Below are 23,376 nucleotides of genomic sequence, written 5' to 3'. Positions count from 1 at the left end.
GTATAGATTAGCATACAGGTTGAGATCCAGGTACCTCAACTTCTACAGGCAGACACACCCACACTGCCTGCCAGTGGAACAGGTGTACTCGCTCAAGAAACTGAGCATTTTATGCAACTAGATGGGAAAAAATAAATACATTTCTGCTGTTACATAATTCTTTTCCAAAATACACTGGAAGTGTTTTCCGTATGAAATGGGAAAGCTATATCAGTAAAGTAAAAAATGAAAATGTTGAGGACAGCGTTGTGGTAGAGCAGGTTGGGCTGCCACCTGTGGCACTGGTATCCCATATGGGCATTGGGTTGAGTCCCAGCTGCTCCACTTCATTCTAGCCCTTGTTAATGTGGTTGAGAAAACAGAAAGTGGATCAAGTGTTTGGACCCCTGCCTCTCATATGGAGACCTGGATAGAGTTCTAGACTCCAGGTTTCACCCTGGTGTAGTGCTGGGTGTTGCAGTCATTTGTACAGTGAACCAAAGAATGAAAGCATTCACTCTCCAACTCTGCTATTCAAATAAATAAACAACTAAATCTTAACGAAAATGTTATGCCTAAACGTATTTAAATATTTAAATGTTGTATTACAGAAGATTAGGCCAGAAAGATCTATTGTCTTAGACCATTTCTGTTGCTATACGCAAATGTGACACACTGAGTAATTAGTAATGAATGGAAGTTTATTTAATCCACAGTTCCATGAACTGGGAGATCCAAACCACTTTTGGCAGATTGTCTTGCTGGATGGAGTTGACTGTGCAGAGCCCCAAGATAGTGTAGAACATCAAGTGACAGCAGCTGTAGAACAGACAGTGTCCGGGTGGCTTTTAGAAGACCCTCTCAAGAAATAACCCAGTCTTACTGAAGTCGGTGGAGCCTCAGTGTTTCCTTGACAGTGAGGGAGCCTGAACATTGTTTAACTGTGTGTTAGCCCTTTGAATTTGTTCATTTCAAAAATGTTAAGTTTCTTTACCTGTTTCTTCACAGGATTGTTTGTTTTGCTGTAGCTGATATTCTGAAGCTCTTTGTAAACCATGGGTGTTAGTCCCATATTGGTTGTGTAGTGTGCAAAAATGTTCTCCTGTTCCCTTGGTTGCTGCTTCGCTTTGTTGAGCATCTTCTTTTCTGTACAGAAGCTTTTAGTTTGATGTAGTCCCGTTTGTTTATTTTAAAGTTGACTGCCTGTGCTTTTGGTGACTTCTAAGAAGTCTTTCTGAATTCCTTTTTCATGGAGAGTGCTTCCTATATTTTCCTTCAATAGTTTGATAGTTTCTAGGTGCAGATTTATGTCTTTGATCCATTTAGAGCTGATTTTTGTGTAAGGTGACAGGTGTGGGGTTTGGACGTGGGTCTTACTTTTTACCTCTTCAGGCTGCTATCCAATTGTTGCAACAATATTTGGACCTACTGATGTGGATATGGGGAGAAAAGTATCCTACTTCACTGTTGATGGAAGTACATAACCACGATAGTATGGAAAGTACTAAAAGAACTGAAAATTGACCTGTCGGATGAAATTTGCACATGAGAAAGGAATCTGTAATCCTATTTTTACAGCAGTACAATGTATAATAGCAAAGACATGGGAACAACATAGATGCCAGTCCAAAGAGTAGTAGTTAAAGAAATTGTGGTACGTCTCCTCCACGGAGTACTACTCAGCCATTAAAACGTATGAAATTCTACCATTTGCAATCAAGTGGTCCCAACTAGAGAACATTATGTTCATTGTAATAAGCCAATCCCAAAAGGACAAATGTCATAAGTTCTCTCAGATATAAAGCAACTTTTATGCAAAATATGAGATCAATTGCCCTTTCAATACTGTTTTAGCTACATCTCAAGGAATTTGATATTTTTGTTTTTATTTTCATTGATTCAAAAGAAGTTTTTGCTCATTTCCTCATGATTCATAGGTCAGATAGTAGCATCATTTACTTCAGGAAGGTCTTTGATTTTCTTTTTCTTCAGCAACACATTAGTCATTCATTAGCATGTTATTGAACTTCATGTTGTTAGTTTTCTATTTTGTTGTTGTTGTTGTTGCTTTGTGGCTTTTTATTTAAGGGGATGTATAGTCACTATAGTAGAGACTATCTCATACAGATGTGAAGACACAATGCAGTGTGCATCTCTACCTCCAAATCAAAGATGAACTCCCAATGAAACTGTTGCATGTATCTTGGCAGTAGGATGCTGGACTCTATCATTGTCCATGCCTACAATGTCAGAATACGCTTAAATAATAGAATGATGACTTATGACTGATTGTGAAGGACTGCACTGTTGTAATGACATGGTAGAAATTAGTCAGTGGCGGGATTTGGGGAGGAGAAAGAGCAATTTTAGAGCCTGCGAAACTGTTTCATGGAATAACAAAATTTTTTAAAGAAGAAAAAAGAGTATATATCAAATATGTGAAATTTGTTATTTATATATCAAATAATCATTTAAAAGAAAGAAAAATGAAAGAAATAACTCATTAACTCATTGATTCATGACTGAATTCATCCAAGCACAAGAGCTTTACATTTTGACTGTGACCCAATCACCTCTTAAAATCCCAAACTCTTAACCTCTCACAATAAGAATTAAATTTCAGCATCAATTTTGGTAGGGACATTCAAACCATAACACATATGAACAGCATATAATGGACAGCATATAATGGGTTGCTTAGGCATTCATCTTTTGGTGAAATGCTAAAATAAAATCAATGGGATGTGCCAAATGGAATATCATCAAACCATACAATGCCATTTTACCATAGATAGCAGTCATTTTCACACGTGGTTTAAAGAATTGACTACCTGTCTTAATGTGAGGCATGGATTAGCACAGTCTCGAATGGGTTAATTTCTTCAGCCACATTGAATTATTCTCTCAATCTTGTGTTTCAGTTCAGAATTTTACTGTTAGAAGAAAAATGTAGATTCCTGACTATAAACAACAAAACTTTTTTCTCTTATGTTTCCCTCTAACCTTTGGTTGCAAGCGGAGAAGGAGCAGGCTGTGTGATAGGGATATCCGTCAGCCACGCTCCTCCTTACAGGGATATCCTGTGTTGTTAGATTATGTGAATGAGATTGAGAGAAGTGTGACAAAGGATGTGGCATATTTTATCAGTGTTGCTGATGCCTATCTGTTGTGGGAGGGTTAAATGACTCCATCTTGTCACCACTGCCTTGACCTCCTGGTCCCCTGCTACTGGAAGTAATGACTGCACAACGGCTGCTGTAGCTCAAAGAACTCGAGGTCTTGTAAATGTCAGATTGCCAGCGGAAGCTCGTGTTTGTTGTGACTGTTCTGTGGTTTCCTCGCCCTGTGTCAACAGGGCAGTGTGGAGGATGAGCCCAGTACACAGCACTCAGGCACTTGATTGAGATGTGACTCAATATCAATTAGCGATCGGGATGCCTGGTCATCATCTTCCAGTTCTAATCGCTTTTTGCTATTGGTGGGTTTTTGACAAGGTCAGCTCACTGACCTCTCATGTCTCTGATAGCCAAATACACTTTTAATTACAAGCTCTGGTGGAAATCACCAATTTTCATTGTAAAAATACTAACAAATTTAAATGGCTAAGAGTCTGATAGAAAATTAAATTGATTGCTCCAGGTTGAACATCCTGTATCCAAGATACTTAGGACCAGAAGTGTTTTGAGATTTTGGATCGTTTTAGATTTCAGAATATTAACACATACATACTACAATAGTGAGACCTGAGTCTAAACATAAAATTCAATTATGCTTCTAATGTACATTACCTAGAGGAAATGCAGTACAATATTTTGCCTGTGGTTTTGACTCTGGTCTGTCACATGATGTTGGGTATGGAGAATTCCCTTTGTGGTCTCAGCTGGAGCTCAAAAAAAATTTGGAGCATTGCAGATTTCAGATTTCAGATTTCCAGATTAGGAATATGTTCAAGCTGTAGCTCTTTAGTGCTGTTGCCTGTGGATAGAAGATCTGAGATATCTACTAGTGATGGGAATGGACATGTGTGGGTGTGAGGATTAGGGAAGTCGGATAGCTCGCTGCTGGTTTCTATACTAATGGGATTAAGGTGAATTTTCATGAAGTCAATTTATGTTGCAATTCTAAGAATTTATCCTTAGGGGAACTGATGGTTGTTAGATAAAATAAAGACATCCCTCTGTACTGTGGATATCCAACTGACCAGAGTTCTTATTTAGAGAGTTTAAAATTATAATTTCTTAGATTGTCCTTTTTTTTTAAAGTATGAGTCATTCATTTATTCATTCAGCAGTTGTCGCTGATGGCCTCCTGTGTTGTTACACTTCTACCAGGAATGATGAAAAACGAGAGAGGTTATCTACTGTAAAATCTGTTGTACAAGAAATGGCACACGGGAACATTTCTCATTTTCTTCTTGTCAGTGCAGTACACTATAGGCTGACCACCCCTTATCTGAAATGCACTAGCTGGGAACTACATTAGAAGTGGAACATCTAAGGGACAAGAACGAAGACTCTATGCAATGCCAGCATTCCTGGTTCTGTCTCAACCTCCTGGGCCCCACAGCATTAGTCCCAGGGTTTGTTTGGTCTGTAACCATCATATGAGAGAGCTACTGGATGGGGAATTTCCCATTCAGAACATGTTGTTTCAGTGCTCAAAAAGTTGTGGATTCTGCAACATTTCAAATTATAAACATTCATATTACGGATACTTAATCTGGTTTTGTTAATAGCTACAGCCATATTTAAACCTATATGTTTGTGGCCAACATTGTGGCAGATGAAAACATCATTTGTGCTGTCAGCATTTTGGGGATGCTGATATGAGTCTTGGCTACTCCACCTCACATCTAACTCCTTGTTAATAGCCCAGGAAAAACAGTGGAAGATGGCCAAAGTCCCTGGGTCCCTGCACCCATGTGGGAGACCAGGAAGAAGTTTATGCTGCTGGCTTCCACCTGGCACAGCCCTGACCTTTTGTATACAATTGCCCAATGAGCCAGTGCGTGGAAAATTTCTCTCTGCCTCTGGCTGGCTGTCACTACTTTTAAATAAATAAATGTTTTTTTTTTTTTTAAAGATTTATTTATTTTCACTGTAAAGTCAGATTCACAGAGAGAAGGAGAAATGAGGCAAGCCAATCAGGAGCCAGGAGCCTGCTCCGGGTCTCTCTCACAGGTGCACAGTCCCAAGACATTGGGCCATCCTCCACTGCTTTCCCAGGCCACAAGCAGGGAGCCAGAAGGTAAGTGGATCAGCCGGGTCCTGAACCAGTGCCCACAGGGGATCCCACTGCATGCAAGCCACTAGGCCATCATACTAGTCCCATAAGTACATTTGTTTTAAAAATCGATGTTTGGGCCCAGCGCGGTGGCGCAAGTGGTTAAAGGTCCTCGCCTTGCACGCCCGGGATCCCATATGGGCACCGGTTCTAATCCCAGCAGCCCCACTTCCCTTCCAGCTCCCTGCCCGTGGCCTGGGAGAGCAGTCGAGGACAGCCCAAAGCTTTGGGACCCTGCACCCGCGTGGGAGACCCGGAAGAGGCTCCTGGCTTCGGATCGGCATAGTATCGGCCCGTTGCAGCTCACTGGGGAGTGAATCATCGGACGGAAGATCTTCCTCTCTGTCTCTCCTCTCTGTATATCCGCCTTTCCAATGAAAAAATAATAAAAAAATAAATCTTTAAAAATTGATGTTTGAAGCAGAGAAAGGGAATGGGGAGAAACTGCTTTTAGAGTGCCAAGTTTTGACTTGTAATGATGGAAATGCCTTGGAAATAGATGGAGGTGATTCTGACCTACATACTAAGTGTACTAATATCAGTAAATTACAGCTTGTTTATTATGACTATACGGAGAACTACAGAACTGTCTTTTGTTTATGTGCATTTATTAACCTCCCTTCAAAGTAAAGTGGAGTCTTTTGGATGTTTCTAAGTTTATTTTCAAAACTGTGTTACCTGAAATATTCATGTCTGCTTATTTCCCTGATGAATGTGATTTTTAAAAAATGATTCTAACTTGAAATATTAAACACGTTTCACATTAGGTACCACTAATTTTATAAAGTATGTTTGTTCATACTTTATAAACATAAGTGGGTGCTGGTTTGAATCCTTATAGATCCACTTCCAATTCAGCTCCCTGCTAATGACTTGGGAAGGCAGTGGAGGATAGCCCAAGTCCTTGGACCCTGGCACCCACATGGGCAAAAACTTCTAATACAGGCTTCAGACGAGCTGACCTGTGGCCGTTGTAGCCATTGGAGAGTGAACCAGAGAAGAGAATCTCTTTATATATAACTTTGGTATTCAACTAAAAAATAAGAATTCTGCCAGGCTGCAGCTCTAGCACCTGTCGGCATATGTATGAGCCAGGAAAAGGGTGGGCCATGATGGGCTAGGTTCTTGCCACCCGCTGGTACACATAAGAGCTAGAACAGATGCAGCCCAGGCAGGCTAGGTCACAGTACCCACCATTAAGTTCTGAGACTGGGAGCAGGCCTAGTGGTGGAACTGTGGGCACTCCCCTACTGGGCTGCATTTCTGCTGGTGATCATGAGAGCCAGGACTTGGGGTGGGCCAGGCTCATCGAGGAAGCAGCACATGTCAGCATACATGTGGGCAAAGTCTAGGGGCAGGGCAGACTGAGCTAAACTACAGCACCCATGGGTGTGCATGCGTGTCACATGTGATGTGGGACAGATCAGTGTGGGCCACGGCACATTCTGGCACATGTGGAAACAGTGGCTAGGGTCAGGCCTGGTAGGGATTTGGGGGGTTCACCCTGACCAGACTGGAACACATGCTGGTATATATGAAGACTGGTCCTATAGTGGGCTAGATTGGGCTGGGCTAGGCCACAGCACCCATCAGTTCATGTGAGATATGGCACTGGGGGAAGAACTGACCAGGCAACTGCTTTCACCTGTGTGTGCATTAGCAGGTGTAGGTGATGGACCAAACCTGTACTTTGTTCTAATATTACTACCAAATATCATCTCTAATGTTTTCCATTAAAGTCATCTTATCCCCTTCCATGACAAATTATGTGTACTTTTTGGACTTTTCTTTTATAAATTTGTAATGTCTGTTGTAATATGTTGAATATTCATTTTATTATTTTGTTTTTCAGAAACTGTATTTTGTCCTTGCAAACTTCACTGGCTCTTTATCCCATAAATATTTCATTTGTTTATCCCTATTGTTTTTGTCCTTTGCCTTCTTTGTAATTCTTCTTTAACCTTAGTCTTCTAATTGACTGTTTAGTACCTAAACTTCCTCTAAAGAAAATAACAAAAGGTTTTATTGTCTGAATTCATCCTTAAGATAATCTTTGCTGACATCTCATAATTTCATTTTGCTTTCTGTTAATATGATTTTTAAAATCAAGATGAAATGACTGTAGAGCTTTATTAATCTTCATTGCATTTAATCTAGAGCTTCACGTTTTTGGTAACTTCATGGGTTACAAGTCTGGCTTTAAAAGAATATCAACCCCTATGGAATTGTACCATAAAATTCAAAATTCAAAATTTTTAAAAAGGAAAGAAAATAATGACCAGGAACAAACTGTCAATAGACATTTGGCCTAGCTTGGTTAAGGCCCTGCTTGGGATGTCCACATTCTCTAGGTGTGAACTGCTCCCCGATTCGATTCCTGATGGTATTAGCACTTGGAGTCACCTGGTGACCTGACATGCAAATAAATAAATCAATGTTTAAAGGAAAAATCTTGAGGAAAAAAAACACCTCTTTGAAACTCTTGAAGCTTTTTCTGCAGCTCAATGTTGGCTTTTTCAGCAGCTATCTCGTGCGTCTGAGAAATGTGTGGTTCTTTAACATTCCGAGTGGGTCCCATCTACCAACTGAGCTTTATTTACTTTGATTGGTTTTGTTTGCTTGTTTTTTGCACATTCTCTATCATGTTCCATAGATTGGTTTTGTTTGTTTTGTTTTTGGTGCTTTTGTCTGCTAGAAAAAATAGTAAAGAAAGACTTCTAAGCATAGTAATTCATTTTCTCTTCCCCTTCCCCTGCAGATCATATTTCACTGTTCTGTTAACAACCTGATTAATTTTTGCCTCATTCTGCATTAGGCTTTCCAATTATCATCTTTTTCCTTCCTTTATTGCTTTTGGAGTGGGTGTGTGTGTATTTGGTGTGGGGGGGGCGGTGTGTATTTGTGCGTGCATGAGACAGAGTGGGGGTAGAGCTAACCTGTCTTTGGTTGGTGTTAATGTTGCCACTATGTGTCATTGTTTATCCTTTTCTGGTTCCTTTTGCCTGCCATTCTTCTCTGTGTATTAATGTCTGGAACACCGATGGAAACTCTAGGCACAGGGAGGAAGCACAGGATTTGAGGACCAGAGTAAGAGATGTGCTCACGCTAGGGGATTAAGCAAATGTAGATGGGGGTACAGCTGGGGGAACTGGGAAACAATCCTAGCAAAGCGACATGTCAGGTTAGGTGTGAGGTGGGATGAATTTGGAGAACTGGCTGCTCGCCCTCTGCCTGCAGGTGACCGTGTCCCACAAGGTGAGGCAGAGAACACAGGTGTAAGGATAGGACTTCCCATAGAGCCATGGTATCCTGAATGTGGACTCGGATCCTTTGCCAAATGTTTTGGCGGCATCGAGGACACCCTGATTCTTTTTACCTGTTTCAACTGCAAACAAGACTAGTGAGATTTACTTTAAAGTGATTCTTGTGGAATACTTAGGAGTGTTCATGAGATAAACAACTTGGAAATGCTTGTGGGTTGTTTGAGTGCTTGCAGGCAAAGCATTGTGAGTTTAGAGTGTGTGTGTGTGTCTTTGAGAGGCCGAGAAACAAAGAGCCTTCACTGAACAGTCATACTTGGTGTGTTCTGACAACCACAGCTGAGCTGGGACAAAGCCAGGAGCCAGGAACTCAATCCAGACCTCCCACATGGGTGGCAGTGATCCAAGTACTTGAACAGCACCACTGCCTCCCAGGGTGTGCATTAAGAACTATCTGGAGCCCAAAGCCAAGTGATCAAATCTAGGCATTGCAACCTGAGACACTAACGACTTAGGCTAAGCTCACACCAAGTCTTTATTTTGAAATCAAAGCACCATGTGACATGTGCCTTAGAAAGTGCTTTGCAAGACCTTGGATTTCCCATGGATTGGATCAAGCTGTTTTCCCCAAGTCCCACTTCGCCCAGTTCCCTGTGCTGGGCATGGTCATGAGACATTGCTGCTGCTGTCAGGGGCAGGGGTTTTTGTCTGTTTCTTGAGTTCTACCTACCCACAGCTCTCTACCTTACCTCTCCCTGGCCAGGTGTGTGGTGTGTATTGAGTGGTAGGATTGTGGGGAGCCCATGACTGATGCAGAGGAGCAGGCAGTGGGTGGATGCTGCTTTCTAATTGAAGGGAGTCGGAGGTTGCACGAGGTGAGACTGTTAACGACAGATTTCAGAATGTAATGATGGGAAAATGAGAAGGGTTCACCAAAGTAAGAGTAAATATGGAGTAACAGCTTAACAACTCAGTGGGAAACAACAGCTACAAACCCTCAGAAAACAGAGTAATTAAAATTTACATTGTGTAGCCTTCTTCTCAGTGGGTACCTTTGCAAGGGAAGCAATAACTCTGTGGTGAAAATATAAACCCAAATTGGGAGATGTAAATCACATGCATGTGTTAAATCTTGTGCTTAAACATGCAACGTTTTCAGAATGCATGTGTAATCAAGGCTCAAAATTGTAGCTCGAATGAAGAAGGCCCTATGGTCTCCACTCCCTACAGCCCCTGCCCTTGGGAAGGGATGAGCCAGGAGTCCCCTTTCCAGTCTCAGGGGACATGCATCCTTATCTCTGCGAAGGAATAGTAGCCCTGAAACTTTCTCTCGAATTCTTTCTTCTTCCTTCCACCTACGGTTGACATGTGTGCTGCCATAGGCTAGTGGAAAACATTGACTAAGTGGGTGATTGGCAGCAGGGAAGGAAGGAGGAAATGGACCCAAATACTGTCTATTTTCATTTTTATATGGATGTCTTCTCAGTCGGGTCAACTTTTAAGACATGATTTATTATTTGCTTAGTTATTTCAGAGGCAAGGAGACACGAAGCTCCCCTCTGCTGGTTCACTCGCTAGATGCCAACAATAGCCCAAGTTATACCTGGCCAATGCCAGGAGCCAGTAACCCACTCCAGGTCTCCAAGGGGGATTGCATGGACCTGTAACCTACTGCCTTCTTAGAATGAACATTTTCAGGAAACAAAATGAGAGCAGAGCCAAGACTCAAAGCCAGGCAGTGTGAAACAGCATGTAAATGCTATAACCACTGAGTCAAACATCAACCCGAGAATTCTTTTTATTTCTCCACCTTTAGGCACAAAAGTTGCCTTGATGTAAGCAGTTCTATGATTTGTGCTTAGGGAGACAGCCGGAGAGAGTAAAATATCACTGAACCAATGTAGAAAGCTAATGTGTCGATTCTGCAGTGAGTGCCTCTTGCAGCAGGAATGATTTCGGGCAAAGTCCTGCCCTTCTTCCGGCTGCAGTTTCACTACCTGCTACTGTTAATGGTTCAACTGAAACAGATCCATAGTGCCTTGCTGTTCAAACTTCCTTTTTTTAAGATTTACTAATTTTTCTTGCAAAGTCAGATATACAGAGAGGAGGAGAGTCAGAGAGGAAGCTCTTCAGTTCGTTGACTCACTCCCCAAGTGATGGCAACTGCCAGAGGTGCACTGATCTGAAACCAGGAGCCTCTTCCTGGTCTCCCATGTGGGGTGCAGGGTCCCAAGGCTTTGGACCATCCTTGACTGCTTTCCCAGGCCACAAGCAGCAAGCTGGATAGGAAGTGGAGCTGCCGGGATTAGAGAGCCTGGTGTATTCAAGGCAAGGACTGTTAGCCACTAGGCTATTACACCAGGCCCTGTCCCCAAACTTTTTATAGTCCTGTGTTCAGCTTCAGGTGGAGCTCTGGGATCCAAACCAATACCATACCTTTCCTGAGTCTTCAGGGGCAATATTGCTGGGAAGATCCAATGTATTCCTTTCTAGAAAAAGTCCATGCCATAATTTAAGAAGAGGACTTCCTGGGACAGTTGTTGGGAGTCCCTTATTTTGGCTTCATTAATGGTACCTTTTCAGCTTGACAAGGAGCCTTCCTGTTAGGGTGTAGCCTGGCCTCTTTCCTAGTGTGGAGCAGACAGGATACTTCAAAGGGAATGCCCTACCCTCAGCAAAGGGGCTGGCCAACACTACGGGTTTGAGGGTGCCAAGAAGGAGTCTCTGATAAATCCTTTAAATATACTAAACTCCTAGAGCTCACTGCTGATCAGCCTCCAGTGCTTCAGAAATCCGGGGCATAAGTTCATTGATACCTCTATACACTATCTACTAACAGATCTTTGTTGGTACACCCCATATGGTGTGAGGCACAGTACAGAAAGAGGAGGAACCCCTGGATTCATAGAGAGGATGTTCTAGAAGGGGGAGCTACTGTTGGATTGCTGATTGATAAATCACAGCCGTGGGGAGGATCACAGAGAAGTAAATGTGGTGTGTAGGGTAATTGCCAGGAGCGGGAATGGCTGCCTTGAGGAAGCCGTAGGTGTGTGTGATGGGAGGGATGACTTGGAATTGAAAAGAAAATCAGCAAAGGGGCACATGACAGTCCTTGTGGAGAGAGAGAGAGAGAGAGAGAGAGAACATGGGGTGTGAGAAGGGATCATTGTCCAACATCATGCAGGAAATACAGGGCTGGCAGGAAAGAGCATGCTGCAGATGAGCCCTTTCACCAGCACACCCTTTCCTATCCCTGCAAAAGCATATCCTGGGCTAAGGGTTATGAGGCAGTCACCAGACAACCGCCTCTGGAAGGCTAACTGTCCTCCCCAATTTCAGCTATGGCCCAAAGCTTCAGGAAACCCTGGACTCCACCCCCCACATACACACACACAGCACGGGGCAGCTTGGGTTACAGCAGAGCCATGGATGGCACAGTCTGTAAGAGTTGCAGATGGCCACAGTTCATTTCTGCATCAGGTTCTAGATCTAGGACCTGCTCTGCTCACTCTCCATGGGGCCTGAGCCCTGACCGTCTGGAGCCAGTAGGTGTGATGCTGCAGACTGCAGGTGGGAACAGGCAGCAAGACTAGTAGGAGCCAGCAGGGAAAGGAGCAAGCCGCAGGGAAGGCACCCCTTAGTCCAACTCTGGACAGATAGTCTCCCCAAATCAGATGTAACATGTTAACTTCTCTTTATGACCCTGAATTTCTCCCATTGGGCTGAACTTTTGCATTTTCTTTGCTTTCAGGAGAACAGAGCTGCAGAAAGCAACAGCTGTGTTGAAGAAATCATTCGGGTAAGGACATTCTTTTAAGCATCTTGGCATGGTTGGGCCTGGATTTGCACGTAGAAAGGAAGCATGCAGCTGCATGGTCACAGGGGAGCCATGATTGGCTGGCTGTTCGGCATGTATTTTCTTTAAGGGAAATCATGATGCTGTGTGGCAAGATACTTCTTTTAGAATTGAGTTTCCTCCCACCCCAGTGCCTCTGCACAGGCTGGGGTGAATGCGTGTGGAACAATTAGCTGGCAGACGTAGTCTGGCTGGCAGATGCAGTTACTCGCCGCCTTAGTAGTCTGTGCTTTGCACATCAGGACGAGACCGGCTTGCGACTTTTCTCCTGAACGTGGCTGGGATCACAGGCCCCTGGCAGAGGGCATGCCTTCCTGGTCGGTTGTTGGAGCTGTTGCTCCCTGTGTGCCTGGATTATCACTGTTCTCTGGTGAGGCTCCTGTCCAGGGGCCCACCATGCTGACTTAGGTGGGCTGTTCCAGCACATTCCTGTGTTCTGAGTGTTGGACCTTCCAGTGAAGAGGTCATCATCAGAGGATAGAGTTTCTTCTTTCTTCAGGGGAATAACCTAATGATTTAAGTTCTCAGGAAACTGATACTATGCTGGGCAAAACACCAAAATTACACCACATGGTAGGGCAGTCTCTTCTAAAAGTAAAGCACACACACAACTTTAACATCTTTCTAACTTTTGGACATCCTACATACTTTTTTCTCGAATTGCTGATGCGTTACAGTAATACTGTATAATTTTACGTTGACAAGCTGTTTTTCAAAAGCAGGATTTTTTTTCTTTCTGGAAAACATTGGTCCATAAATAGATTAATTCTCAAATTGAATAGAATAATTCATTGAAATTTCATTTTGTTGAATATAAACCAAGTTTGCTTTTTGGCAGAGGTTTTCTTTTTTTTTTTTTAATAGAAAACAAATGTCAGCGCAGGTCGTTTGACTTCTGACACTTAAGTATGTATTAAATACAATCCATATTGCATTCTTTGTCTATTCTAGGCCTCTGTTTTGGGTTAAAATGATGTAAAATGCTGATAACTTCATGTTTTGTTTTGCTTCCAACAGAGTGTCATGTTTAGATTACAGATATTCTTTGGCTTTAGATTTATTTATTTATTGGAAAGAGTTGAAGAGAGAATGGGAGACCTCCCATCTGCTAGTTTACTCCCCAGATGGCTTCAGTCCCCAGGGCTGCGCCAGGTCAAAGCTTAGGGACGGAAGCTTCTTCCAAGGTCTCCCATCGAGGTGGTGGGGCAATCTTTGCTCCTTTTCCCAGGCCATTAGAAGGAAGCTGGATTGGAAGTGGAGCAGCCAGGACATGAGCCAGTGTCTGTAGGGGTTACTGTTGTGGTAGCAGGCAGCTTTTCTTGCTGTGTCATAACTCTGGCCTCCCCAAATATTCTAGTTTTAAGCTATCATACTTTGACAGGTGGTAGTATGGTGTCCATGTCTGGAAGCTAATTATACCAGAATACACCAACTCCCTGTTTTTCCCAAGTGGGAAAAAGTCTCCCTCTTGGCCTTACTGAGAGCATGAAATAGTTAAATGTGTGTCACTTGAGCTTTCCTTTCCACTCTCCAAGTAGGAGTTGAAGTTTGAATAAACACTTGAGCAATCCACTCCAAAGAATGCAGTTTAGGTAAAGTAAAATTCAATTACAATAAATCGGAATGTTGCCATCAATTTCTTTTTATTGAAAGAGTCTTGATAACTGCCTTATGCCTTTCTCTCCTCTTCACCTCCTCACAATGCTGACTTCTGTAATAATCTCCCACACTTGTGTTACCCCCACCTCCGCCTGCCTTGAATGAGGTGTGAAATAGGGGAGGAAAGAGAGGTGGCCCTGGTTGGATATGTATGTGCAAGGTTGAAGAACCCACGTGTGTGTCAGAGGGCAGTGGAGCTGTGGCGTTTGTTAGACAGCTGAGCTGCCCAGATTCCACCCTTTCCAGCATCCAGGAGGTTGACCCTGGGCTTGGAAGGAACATCAACGGAAGAAGCTGGTGCCTAGTGCCCTCGGTCCCCCATGTGCTAGTAGTTACTGATGTGTGGGGAGCTTCTAGAGGATACTGTCACTATACCCAGGTTACCTGGAATGTCCTTCTGGGTATCAACAACCCCCCACTATTCGTTGCTTCTTATTCTCTTATCTCTTCTCCTCCAGAAGGCAGTCCTTCTCTGTCACATTGGTTGTGTATTTTCTGTCACATGTCACCCTCTGGCCCCAGAGTCTGAAATTTAGAATTCACAGTTTTGTTGAATGAATAGATAAATAAGTGCAAGAATCTCCTATAGTAACTGGTGAATGACATTGTGATGTTTCACAAACAAATCCTATTTGCTGTCATTTAGGAACGTGATGATCTTTCTGATGTGGGGTTTCCATGGATAGTCTTTGCAAAGCCCATGTTCCCGATCAATTTCTCTGCTTCTGTGGTCAACTTGTTGTGGCCAAGGTCACCAGATGTAACTGGTGGTTTTCTCTTGTAGTTGAGGAGCAGAGGAAGGTTATGAAAAATGCCTGAAAATGGTGGAAATGGGGTGCTCATGCCATTTTGACATTAGAGATATTGGAAGGAAAAATGGTGGGTCTAAGTACACATGTCCCTTCTTGCCCTCATGGAGCTGACAATCTGCTTGAAGAAACAGACACTAGCTTTTTATTATTGTTGATTTTATGTATAGATGGTGAATAAATTTTACAAGATAGATTTAGAAGCTTAGGGACCCCTCCCACTCCTCTTCTCTCTATGCCCCCTTTTTCCTCTAATTTTTGCAGTGGTATATTTCATTTCTCTTCAATCACAAACTTAGTACTCCAATAGGTAAAGACATCAAAACTTGCCAGGTAGAGGGAAATGAAAATTCTATTATTCCTCAGGAGTACAGACAAAAGTTGTAAACAGTAGTCAAATCCTAGGATTTTAGTCTGGTTTGTGAAGATTACATTTTTTTACAATTTGTGTCGGTTTGTTGTTACAGATCATATATATTTGTCTTTGGGGGATTGGCTTATCTCATGAAGCATAATAGTTTCTAACTGGGTCTATATTGTTTCACAAAATTTCATTCTTTTTATGGCCGAATAACATTCCATAGTGTGTATAAATGTGTATACCCTAATCTGTTGGTCAGAATGTAAACTAGTGCAACCATTATGGAAGACAGTATGGAAATTCCTCAGATATCTGCAAATAGATCTGTCATATGATTTAGCATTCCATGTCTGGGAATATATCCAAATGAAATGAAACCTCCCTACTAAAGAGTTATTGGCATCCCTGTATTTATAGCAGCACAATTCACAATAGCTAAGATAGGGAATCAACCCTGGTACCCATCAGCTGATGACTGGATAAAGCCCTTAGCTTCTTAAAGGTCATGTAAAACAAGCATGAAGGGGCAGGCATTTGCTGCAGTGTCTGAGTCACCACTCGGACCCCTGAATGCTGTATATGGGAGCTTGTTCCATTTCTGGTTGCTCTACTGTGACCCAGCTTCCTTGGCGACAGAAGACAGTTGCTCCAGTAGTTGTTTTGCTGCCACAGACATGGGAAACCCTGATTGCCAGGTTGAATTTCAAGCGCCGTTTTTATCCTGGGCATTTGGGGAATGACTCAGTGGGTTAAAGATATCTCCCTCCCTTTCTTCCTCCCTATATCCAACTCTATTACTAGCTCTTTAATTTTCAATAAAAGTTTTAAGAGGCTTTGAAACAAAAAAGCTCTGACAAATTCTCAGGTTATGAGAGCTTGCTGTAGGGCAGGTGACCTACTGTGGGATCAGGAATGGCTGCTTTGAAGAAGGACATTTGAAGTGGTAGGTACAGGATACGTAGACAGTCTGCCCGAAGCAGCCATGTAGAAAGGTTCCAGGGAAAGGTGAGGTGGAAAAGCTTGGTTTGCTCATGACCCTGGTAGGACAAGAAGTACCAGGGTGGCTGAAGAGTAGAAAGCTAAAGCTAGGCAAGGGAAGTAAGGGGAATGCATTCAGCATTCAGCTGAGCCCTTCTTAGCAATGTTCAGGATCCTGTAGACAGTGGAGAATGATGTAGTCATTTTGGCAGTGTAAGTGCATTCCTCTGGCAGCTGTGGAACTAGATTAAGGGAGAAGAGGCAAAGGAGGAGGGTGTGGGAGCTTACTAAGGGAAAGGAGCCTGGTGATGCTCTCCGACCATTAGAGGAGATCCTGGTTTGGGAGGGAGACAGAAAGGATCCAGTCATCGGTTTGGTCCTAGCTGGCAGAGGCTTGACATGTCTTTGAGATACAGGGGTAAACCTGGAGAAGAGAGAACTCAGAGCAGAGGTGTGAACTGCAGGCCAGCTTTCTAGACGAATTTGTGTGACATTGGTTAGTAAATGGGTTAAAGAGAGCCTGGAGGCCAAGAAGGAATCACAGCCTCAATCCTGACTTTTAAAGACCAAGGAAAAGAAATTGCACTATCAGAAGTGGGAGGGAGTGACCAGAGAAAGGGAACAGAAACTGGACAGGGAAAAGTCAGCATCCAGTAGAAATGAATTTCACGTTCTCCACTGTTCAGTGTAGGAGAGGATGGGGAGGATGCAGATCTAAGAGCCATCCAGTGAATTGTGCAATGGGGAGCCCCTTTGGAGTGCTGTGGCTGCGGTGTGGGGTGGCAGAAGGCAGAATGCGTGAGTCTGGAGACCCCTAGTGAGGAAAGGCTGTAGTTCCACTGGGTTCTTGCCGCCTGTTCTCAGGGCAGTTACCCAGGGGAGCAGTGCTGACATTGAATGCTCACCCTGTCTGCCACACTGATGCTCATGGCACTGTGTAACTGCCCTATGAGGTGAATACTGACCAGCCCCAGCTGATATGTGGAGAAGCTCGAGTGAGGGGAAGGGCAGCATGGCTTGGCCAAAGCCACGTGGCCAGCAGCTAGTTGTTGGGGGCTGGGATTTTTGACAAAGGCCTTTGCTACCAGCCCAGTCTCTGTCTGCTAATCCACTGTCTGCCTGGATGGACAGACACCCCTGGTCCATTGATGGAGCCATTCCAGCATTTTGTCCTAAAAGGAAAGTTTCCTTTTGTCATGCGTGTCTAGCCACCCCTATCAGCCTCGTCTTGTCTTCTGTTTTATCTGTACTGAGACGATGGTCTTCAAGTCCTTTGAATATTGCATTGCATTCTAATGTATAATTAACATTCTCAGAGTAAAACTTAAAAAAGATTCTAGGATATAAGCAATCTGTGTATAATTGTGAAATGAGAACTGGGTTCTTTGAAGGTGGGTGGAAAGGACTGAAAACCCTGCCATGGCTGACGTGTTGCTAACAGTTTTCTAAGTTATGCCTCATTTCATTCTGAGACGATCCGATGCTATAACGTGCAGATTCTGTTACAGCATCATTTGCTCATGTAGCATGGCGTTACCTTTGTTCAGCAACCAACATCTCTTTACAGCTTGCAAGGGGTTTGTGCGACTAGGATGTATGGTGCACAGGTGTTGTCCATGTCAGCTTTAAATGGCATTTGTCAAGGAGGTCACCTCCTGGGACCTGGAGAACCTTCGCAGTTATGAGACCAGTGTTTTTCAGTTTGGGGTTGGGCTTAAGGAAATGTCAAAACAGCTTCTGTGACTCGTGTGAGCAGATTGCCTTCCTCGCATTCATCTCTAGTCACTAATTTAATTCCAACATATCATGAAAATATTCGTAGTGGATATTTACATAGAGATGCATTTCTGCATAGACAAAGGGAATGAGTGGCGCTTCCTTGATTCTGGATACCCAGACCAATTGTCTGACGTTCTAATTGAACAGACTTCAAGCAAGTGAAGGGACCTACTCTGTGCTTAGTTCTTCCGGAAGCTGAGGTGCCTCCTTGATAAAATTGTCAGCGGTGGTCCCAGGGAACATGGGGGTCATGCACGCTGTCACACAGAATGCACATAGTCTTGGTGCCTCACGTGTACAGACCCTGGAGGGTAGCATAAGAGAAGCCTTGTGTTCACATGGCTACATGCTTCTTAACCCGAGGGAGAACAGAGGAGCTGCTCTCTGCCTATGGGAAATCAGAACAAAGAGATGACTTGTTTTAAATGACCTCCCAGGGTCACTGGTGGTGGAGCTGGACCTGGGTCAAATCTCTCCTGTTTCAGCCCAGACAGGCAGGCACTTGGCCTAGCTCACATGATTGCTTTTATAAATTATTTCATTTGTTCCACCCGGTAAAGATTTCATTAGTGACAAAATGAAGTTCACCAGTGACAAAATCTGTGCCAACATACCCTATTCATAGATCCTATTACTATGGTAGTTCAATAAAATCAGAACAGAAAAGCAAAGCTGAGTTAGACCTGGAAAAACTCAGCAAGCAAAACCTCCAGGTGAATGATTTAGTTCACTTTATAGTGCTTTGTTTTGTTAGCTTTTCACCTTTGGCCATCTGAACGGCCAGCAATAGAAACACCTCCCTTTTCTGTCTTGTTTTGTATCTATAGCTACATTTTTGTCTGGTTTTTCTTTTATTATTATTATCATTATCACTCTCATTATTATTATTTTACGATACAGTTCCATAGACTCTGGGACTTCCCCCTCCTCCCGAAGTGTATCCTCCACCCACAATGATTTCCCTTCTAGTATTACAAAGCCTAGTCCCTCATGAACAGTCGTTAAGTCCATCATTTCATTATTGAAGCGTTTCCTGACGTTGTACGCATGAACAGTGTCAGAGTCCAGCATCCCACTGTCAGGATACATTCAACAGTTTCACTGGGAATCCATATTTGATCTGGATGCGGGCATGCATACTGCACTGTGTTTCCACATCTGGAAAAGTCAGTCTCCTAGAGCTGCATTTTTAATACATGCAGTGTCCATAGTTCTGTCTACTGAGCCCAGAAAGCTTCCCACCATGGCCAACAGTGTCCTGGTACCCGTGCAGTGTATCCCACACATGTACCTGTGTGCCAGGGCCATGTGGCTGTGCTGTGCAGACTCCGTGACAACTCTGAAAGTCTCTTTCTAACAGAACACTGTCATTGTGAATCTGCTCTGAGTGCAGTAATGTAAGGGTGATGGCAGAAAGAACATTAGTGGCCCATAAATTCCTGTTGGCAGTGTGTGGCTGAGCTGTTCACTGTTTACTGGTCTCGTCCTGATGAACTCCATTAGGAAGCACAAAGGCATTGAAAAATCCTATGGGTGGAAGACCAGGGGAGAATTAGCAGCCCAAGTATCTGAATGTCTGTGAGATGTGGCTTGAGGTGCCTCCGTCAATGTCTTTTCCTGAGGGGTTGCCAATGTTTTACTTGGAAGGAGTCACAGTTTTTTTAGGAGACACTTGGAACTTTCCAGGATGACCCTGGATGACGCAGGCAGTAAACAAACCTATGTATTCTTGTGGAATTTATCTCCACTGCTATGCAGTGATCTTTTCTCTTCTTGTTACTTTTGTCTTAAAGTCTGGTGTTTTGTCACTGTAACCACTCCTGCCTGTTTTTGCTTTCCAAGTGCCTGCGGAATCTTGAATCCTTTCAGCCCATGTGTCTTTGTGAGTGGTGTGAGTTTGCTAATAGACAGTATATCATTGCATCCTGTTTGTTTGTTGAGCTAGTCTGTATCTTTTAATTCGAAAATTTAGCCCTCTTACATTAAAAAAAAAAAATCTGCTTACTTGCAATTTCCCTTGTTCTGTTGCTAATGGATTTTATAATTGTACATGTCTTCCTGATGGTTGCTATCTTTATTTTCCTTCTGTCTGTAGAACTCCCTGAAGCATCTTTTGTAAGGCCCTTCTGGTGATAAATTTCCTCAACCCTTGCTTGTTTTAGAAAAATCTTTATTTCTCCTTCATTTAGAAAGATAACTTTGCTGGGTAAAGTATTCTTGGTGGTTAGTTAATTTTTCAAAACATGGACTATATTATTTCATTTTCTCCTGGCCCATAAAGTTTCTGTTAAAAATCTGCAGGAAATATGATGAGACTTTCCTTAAAAATAGCCTGTTTTATTTTTCTTAAAAATTAAAAATTCTCTTTGTGTTGCACTTTGGAGAATTTTACCATATTGTGTTCTGGGGATAGTCAATTGTAGTTTGAATAGGATCCTCCTATAGACCTCCTTTATTTGGGTGTTCTTGTCTTTCTCCAGATAGGACACAGTTTTGGCTATTATGTCATCAAATAAATTTTTGTTAAAACCTCTACTGCTATCTTTGCCTTCAGGAATCCCCAAATTAAATTGTTCATTTATTTTTTTAAGATTTATTTATTTTTATTTGAAAGGTAGATTTACAAAGAGAAGTAGAAGCAGAGGCAGATCTTCCATCCACTGGTTTACTGCTCCCCAAATGACCACAGTGCTTGGAGCTGAGCCAATCCAGTGCTAGGAGCCAGGAGCTTCTCTGGGTCTCCCACGTTGGTACAGAGTCCCAAGACCTGAGCCATACTCCACTGCTTTCCTAGCCAATAAGCAGGGGGCTGGTTCAGAAATGGAGCAGCCAGGACTAGAACTGACACCCATATGGGATGTCCCCTAAGCCACTGTACCAACCCCACTGTTGGATCATTCAGTAACACCCCAGAGGTCTCAGAGGTTATCATTATCCTTCTTATTAATCTTTAATTTTTGGTCTGATTGATTAGAATATTTTAAAAGACCTGTCTGTAAGTTCCATATATTCTCTTAATATGATCTGGTTTATTTCTGAGGCTTTCAAGTATATATATTTTTTAATTGACTTAATTGAGTTCTTCACTTCTATGATTTCTGCCTGATTCATTTTTTTTAAGAGCGCTATCCAGTTGCTGAATTCCTCATTTACATTATGCATTGTTTTGTTCTTATTTCATTCAAGTGTATGCCTACATTCTCTTGTATATCTTCAAGTACCCTAGTTAACATTCTTTTTAATTCTTTGTCAGGCATTTATTCATCTCCTTTCTTTTGGAATCTGGTACCACAACCCTATTATGTTCCTTTGAAAATATATTCCTGCAGAATGACACCTCCTAATAGATGGAGGTGTTACTGTAGAACCCCTAAATCTGGGTCCATTCACCCATTGCACAGAAAGGGATAGTGGAAGAAAGTAGGTATTTATTGCAAAACACGGAAAAAGGAGCCAGCCAATTGTTGCATAATTCCCAGGTTCTCTGAGGAGTTAAAAATTGAAACTGGTGCTGAGAAGTACATGTTCAGTCCATACCACGTTCCTAGTTGGTCAGTGGTGTTCATGACCTTCCTTTGTCTATCTGGTGATGTTATTCTCTCTATGATGGACGTGTGAGCTTCAGTTAGTCTAGGCGTTCACAGACTAATGGTAGTTACTTTCTGCCACAGACCTGGAATCTCCCGGCTTGGACCTAGGATCCCCAGAAACAAACCCTTCTGGTGGACATTTCTGGCCAACAAGGTTTTATTTATTGGAATCTTGGAGTCCAGTGATTTGAATCTTGTCAGGCCAACTGCATCATTTCCTCAATTTCACAAATTCACGGACATCTTGGGTCAAGGGAGACAGGAGGCTGGGTCCCGCCTCTGCCTTATTGGGATCCTATCTCAAGATTGCCTGGCTTTTTCAAACTACCTGTGTCCCTGCATTGATGCTTAGTATCTGGCAGAATACTTGTTTCTTTCACATGATAGTGGGCCTTTATTTCCCAAAGATGTGCCATCAGATGTTGGCTTGGTAAGCTATTTTGGCTTCCTTTCTGGTTGATTGGTGGAGTTCATCTCCCTGTAGTTTGTTCCACAGCAGTTAAAGGTAGTGGCAAGAGGATGTGGGTTAACAGTAGCATCGTGAGATGATTCAAAGTTTCATGGACACCTGCCATCAGTCCATTGTAGCTGGTGTGGGAATGCCAGGCTAGCATCCTGGAGGGATTGGTCTGGCATCTAAAGGATATGGCTAGATTGATGGTCTTGGGGAGCTAAGGTGCTCCAGATTCAGAGTAGGGCTAAGGCCCAATTAGCATGCCTGTGGTTGAGATGGGCTTAAGTCCACAGTCACTGCAACCAACCAGAAATAATGCTGGCCAGGAAGTATGTCCCATTGATTTAAGACTGAGACAGGTCAAGGATCTCTGTCCACAAATACTGGCCTGGGGACAGCAGCTGTTGCTTTCAGCCTAGTGCTCATTTCCCCAGTCCCAAGACAAATCCTGTGCTTGCTTTGGGGTCCTACTGCCTAGTGGCTGGAGTCTTGCCTCTCATTGTCTGCCCATGGTTAGGAAAGGAGTGAGCAGACAATGACATACAGGGCCACAGCACTGTGCCTGTGCAGGTCACATCTAGAAATCTGATGCTCCTGAGCTGGGGATGTGTGTTAGGGGGAAGAGTAGCCAGTCAGTGTGTGCACTTAATATGTGTTTTGGAAAGCCAGTTGTGTGGGTGAACAGGGAAGGCAAGCTAGAAGGCCATTGGGTAGCCCTCTGGAATCATCTCGGTGGGCAAGGAGTGTGGACCAAAGCCACAGGTTGGTGGTAACACCACCTCTTGCCCAACTTGAATTCCTTCTCACCTCTGGAATGCAGTTCCAAACTTCAAATTCAGCTGACTGCCACCTGCTTGTCTTCCAAGCCGCACCTCCCTCCTGAAGCCTTCCTGATTAGGTGTCCCTCAGGCACCCTTCATTCTTACTGTAACTGTTATTACAATGTCAACTTCTTTATCTCCCATTGGGGCTCTTCCCATACCCCTGCAGAGGCAAGCCTAGTGAATGACGCACAGCAGATTCCAAATGAATACCAAACAGTGGGTGGAGAACAAGGAAGGAATGACTTGAGCCCTTTGCTCAAGGTCTGTTCTTGCTGTTTGCCCTCCTGTCCTTCCAGTCCTACCACGAAGACGTTTGAGGGTCTAGCCTCCCTAGAGCATCAGCTGTCCAGAGAACACCAACATATTTATTCCATGCAGCCATTTGACTGCATTGTGTAGTATGCACAGATGACAGTTCACCTGCTAATTCCTGCAGGTTAGAAATGGAAAGGAATCTGACCGGTACTGTCAGGAAGCTGAGACCTTGTGTATCTACCACTTGTATCCTGATTATCTTTCCAGACACTGAGTTTTTCATTTTGAG

At 43.2% G+C, this 23,376-nt stretch overlaps 1 protein-coding gene across 1 annotated transcript in view; it reads left to right on the top strand.

The window, feature by feature from the left end:
- The window catches only part of AFF3 (AF4/FMR2 family member 3), a 511,596-nt gene that overhangs the window by 233,428 nt on the left and 254,792 nt on the right, over positions 1-23,376 (top strand). The window contains exon 6 of the mRNA XM_040993806.1: positions 12,274-12,321. Within this exon, the coding sequence (XP_040849740.1) occupies positions 12,274-12,321 (48 nt within the window). The remainder of the gene's footprint in view (positions 1-12,273; positions 12,322-23,376) is intronic.

This window comes from Ochotona curzoniae, unplaced genomic scaffold (assembly GCF_017591425.1).
Source record: "Ochotona curzoniae isolate NIBS_2020 unplaced genomic scaffold, NIBS_Ocur_1.0 contig_883, whole genome shotgun sequence".
Lineage (NCBI taxonomy): Eukaryota > Metazoa > Chordata > Mammalia > Lagomorpha > Ochotonidae > Ochotona > Ochotona curzoniae.
This window is presented reverse-complemented; position numbering and strand designations above follow the sequence as displayed.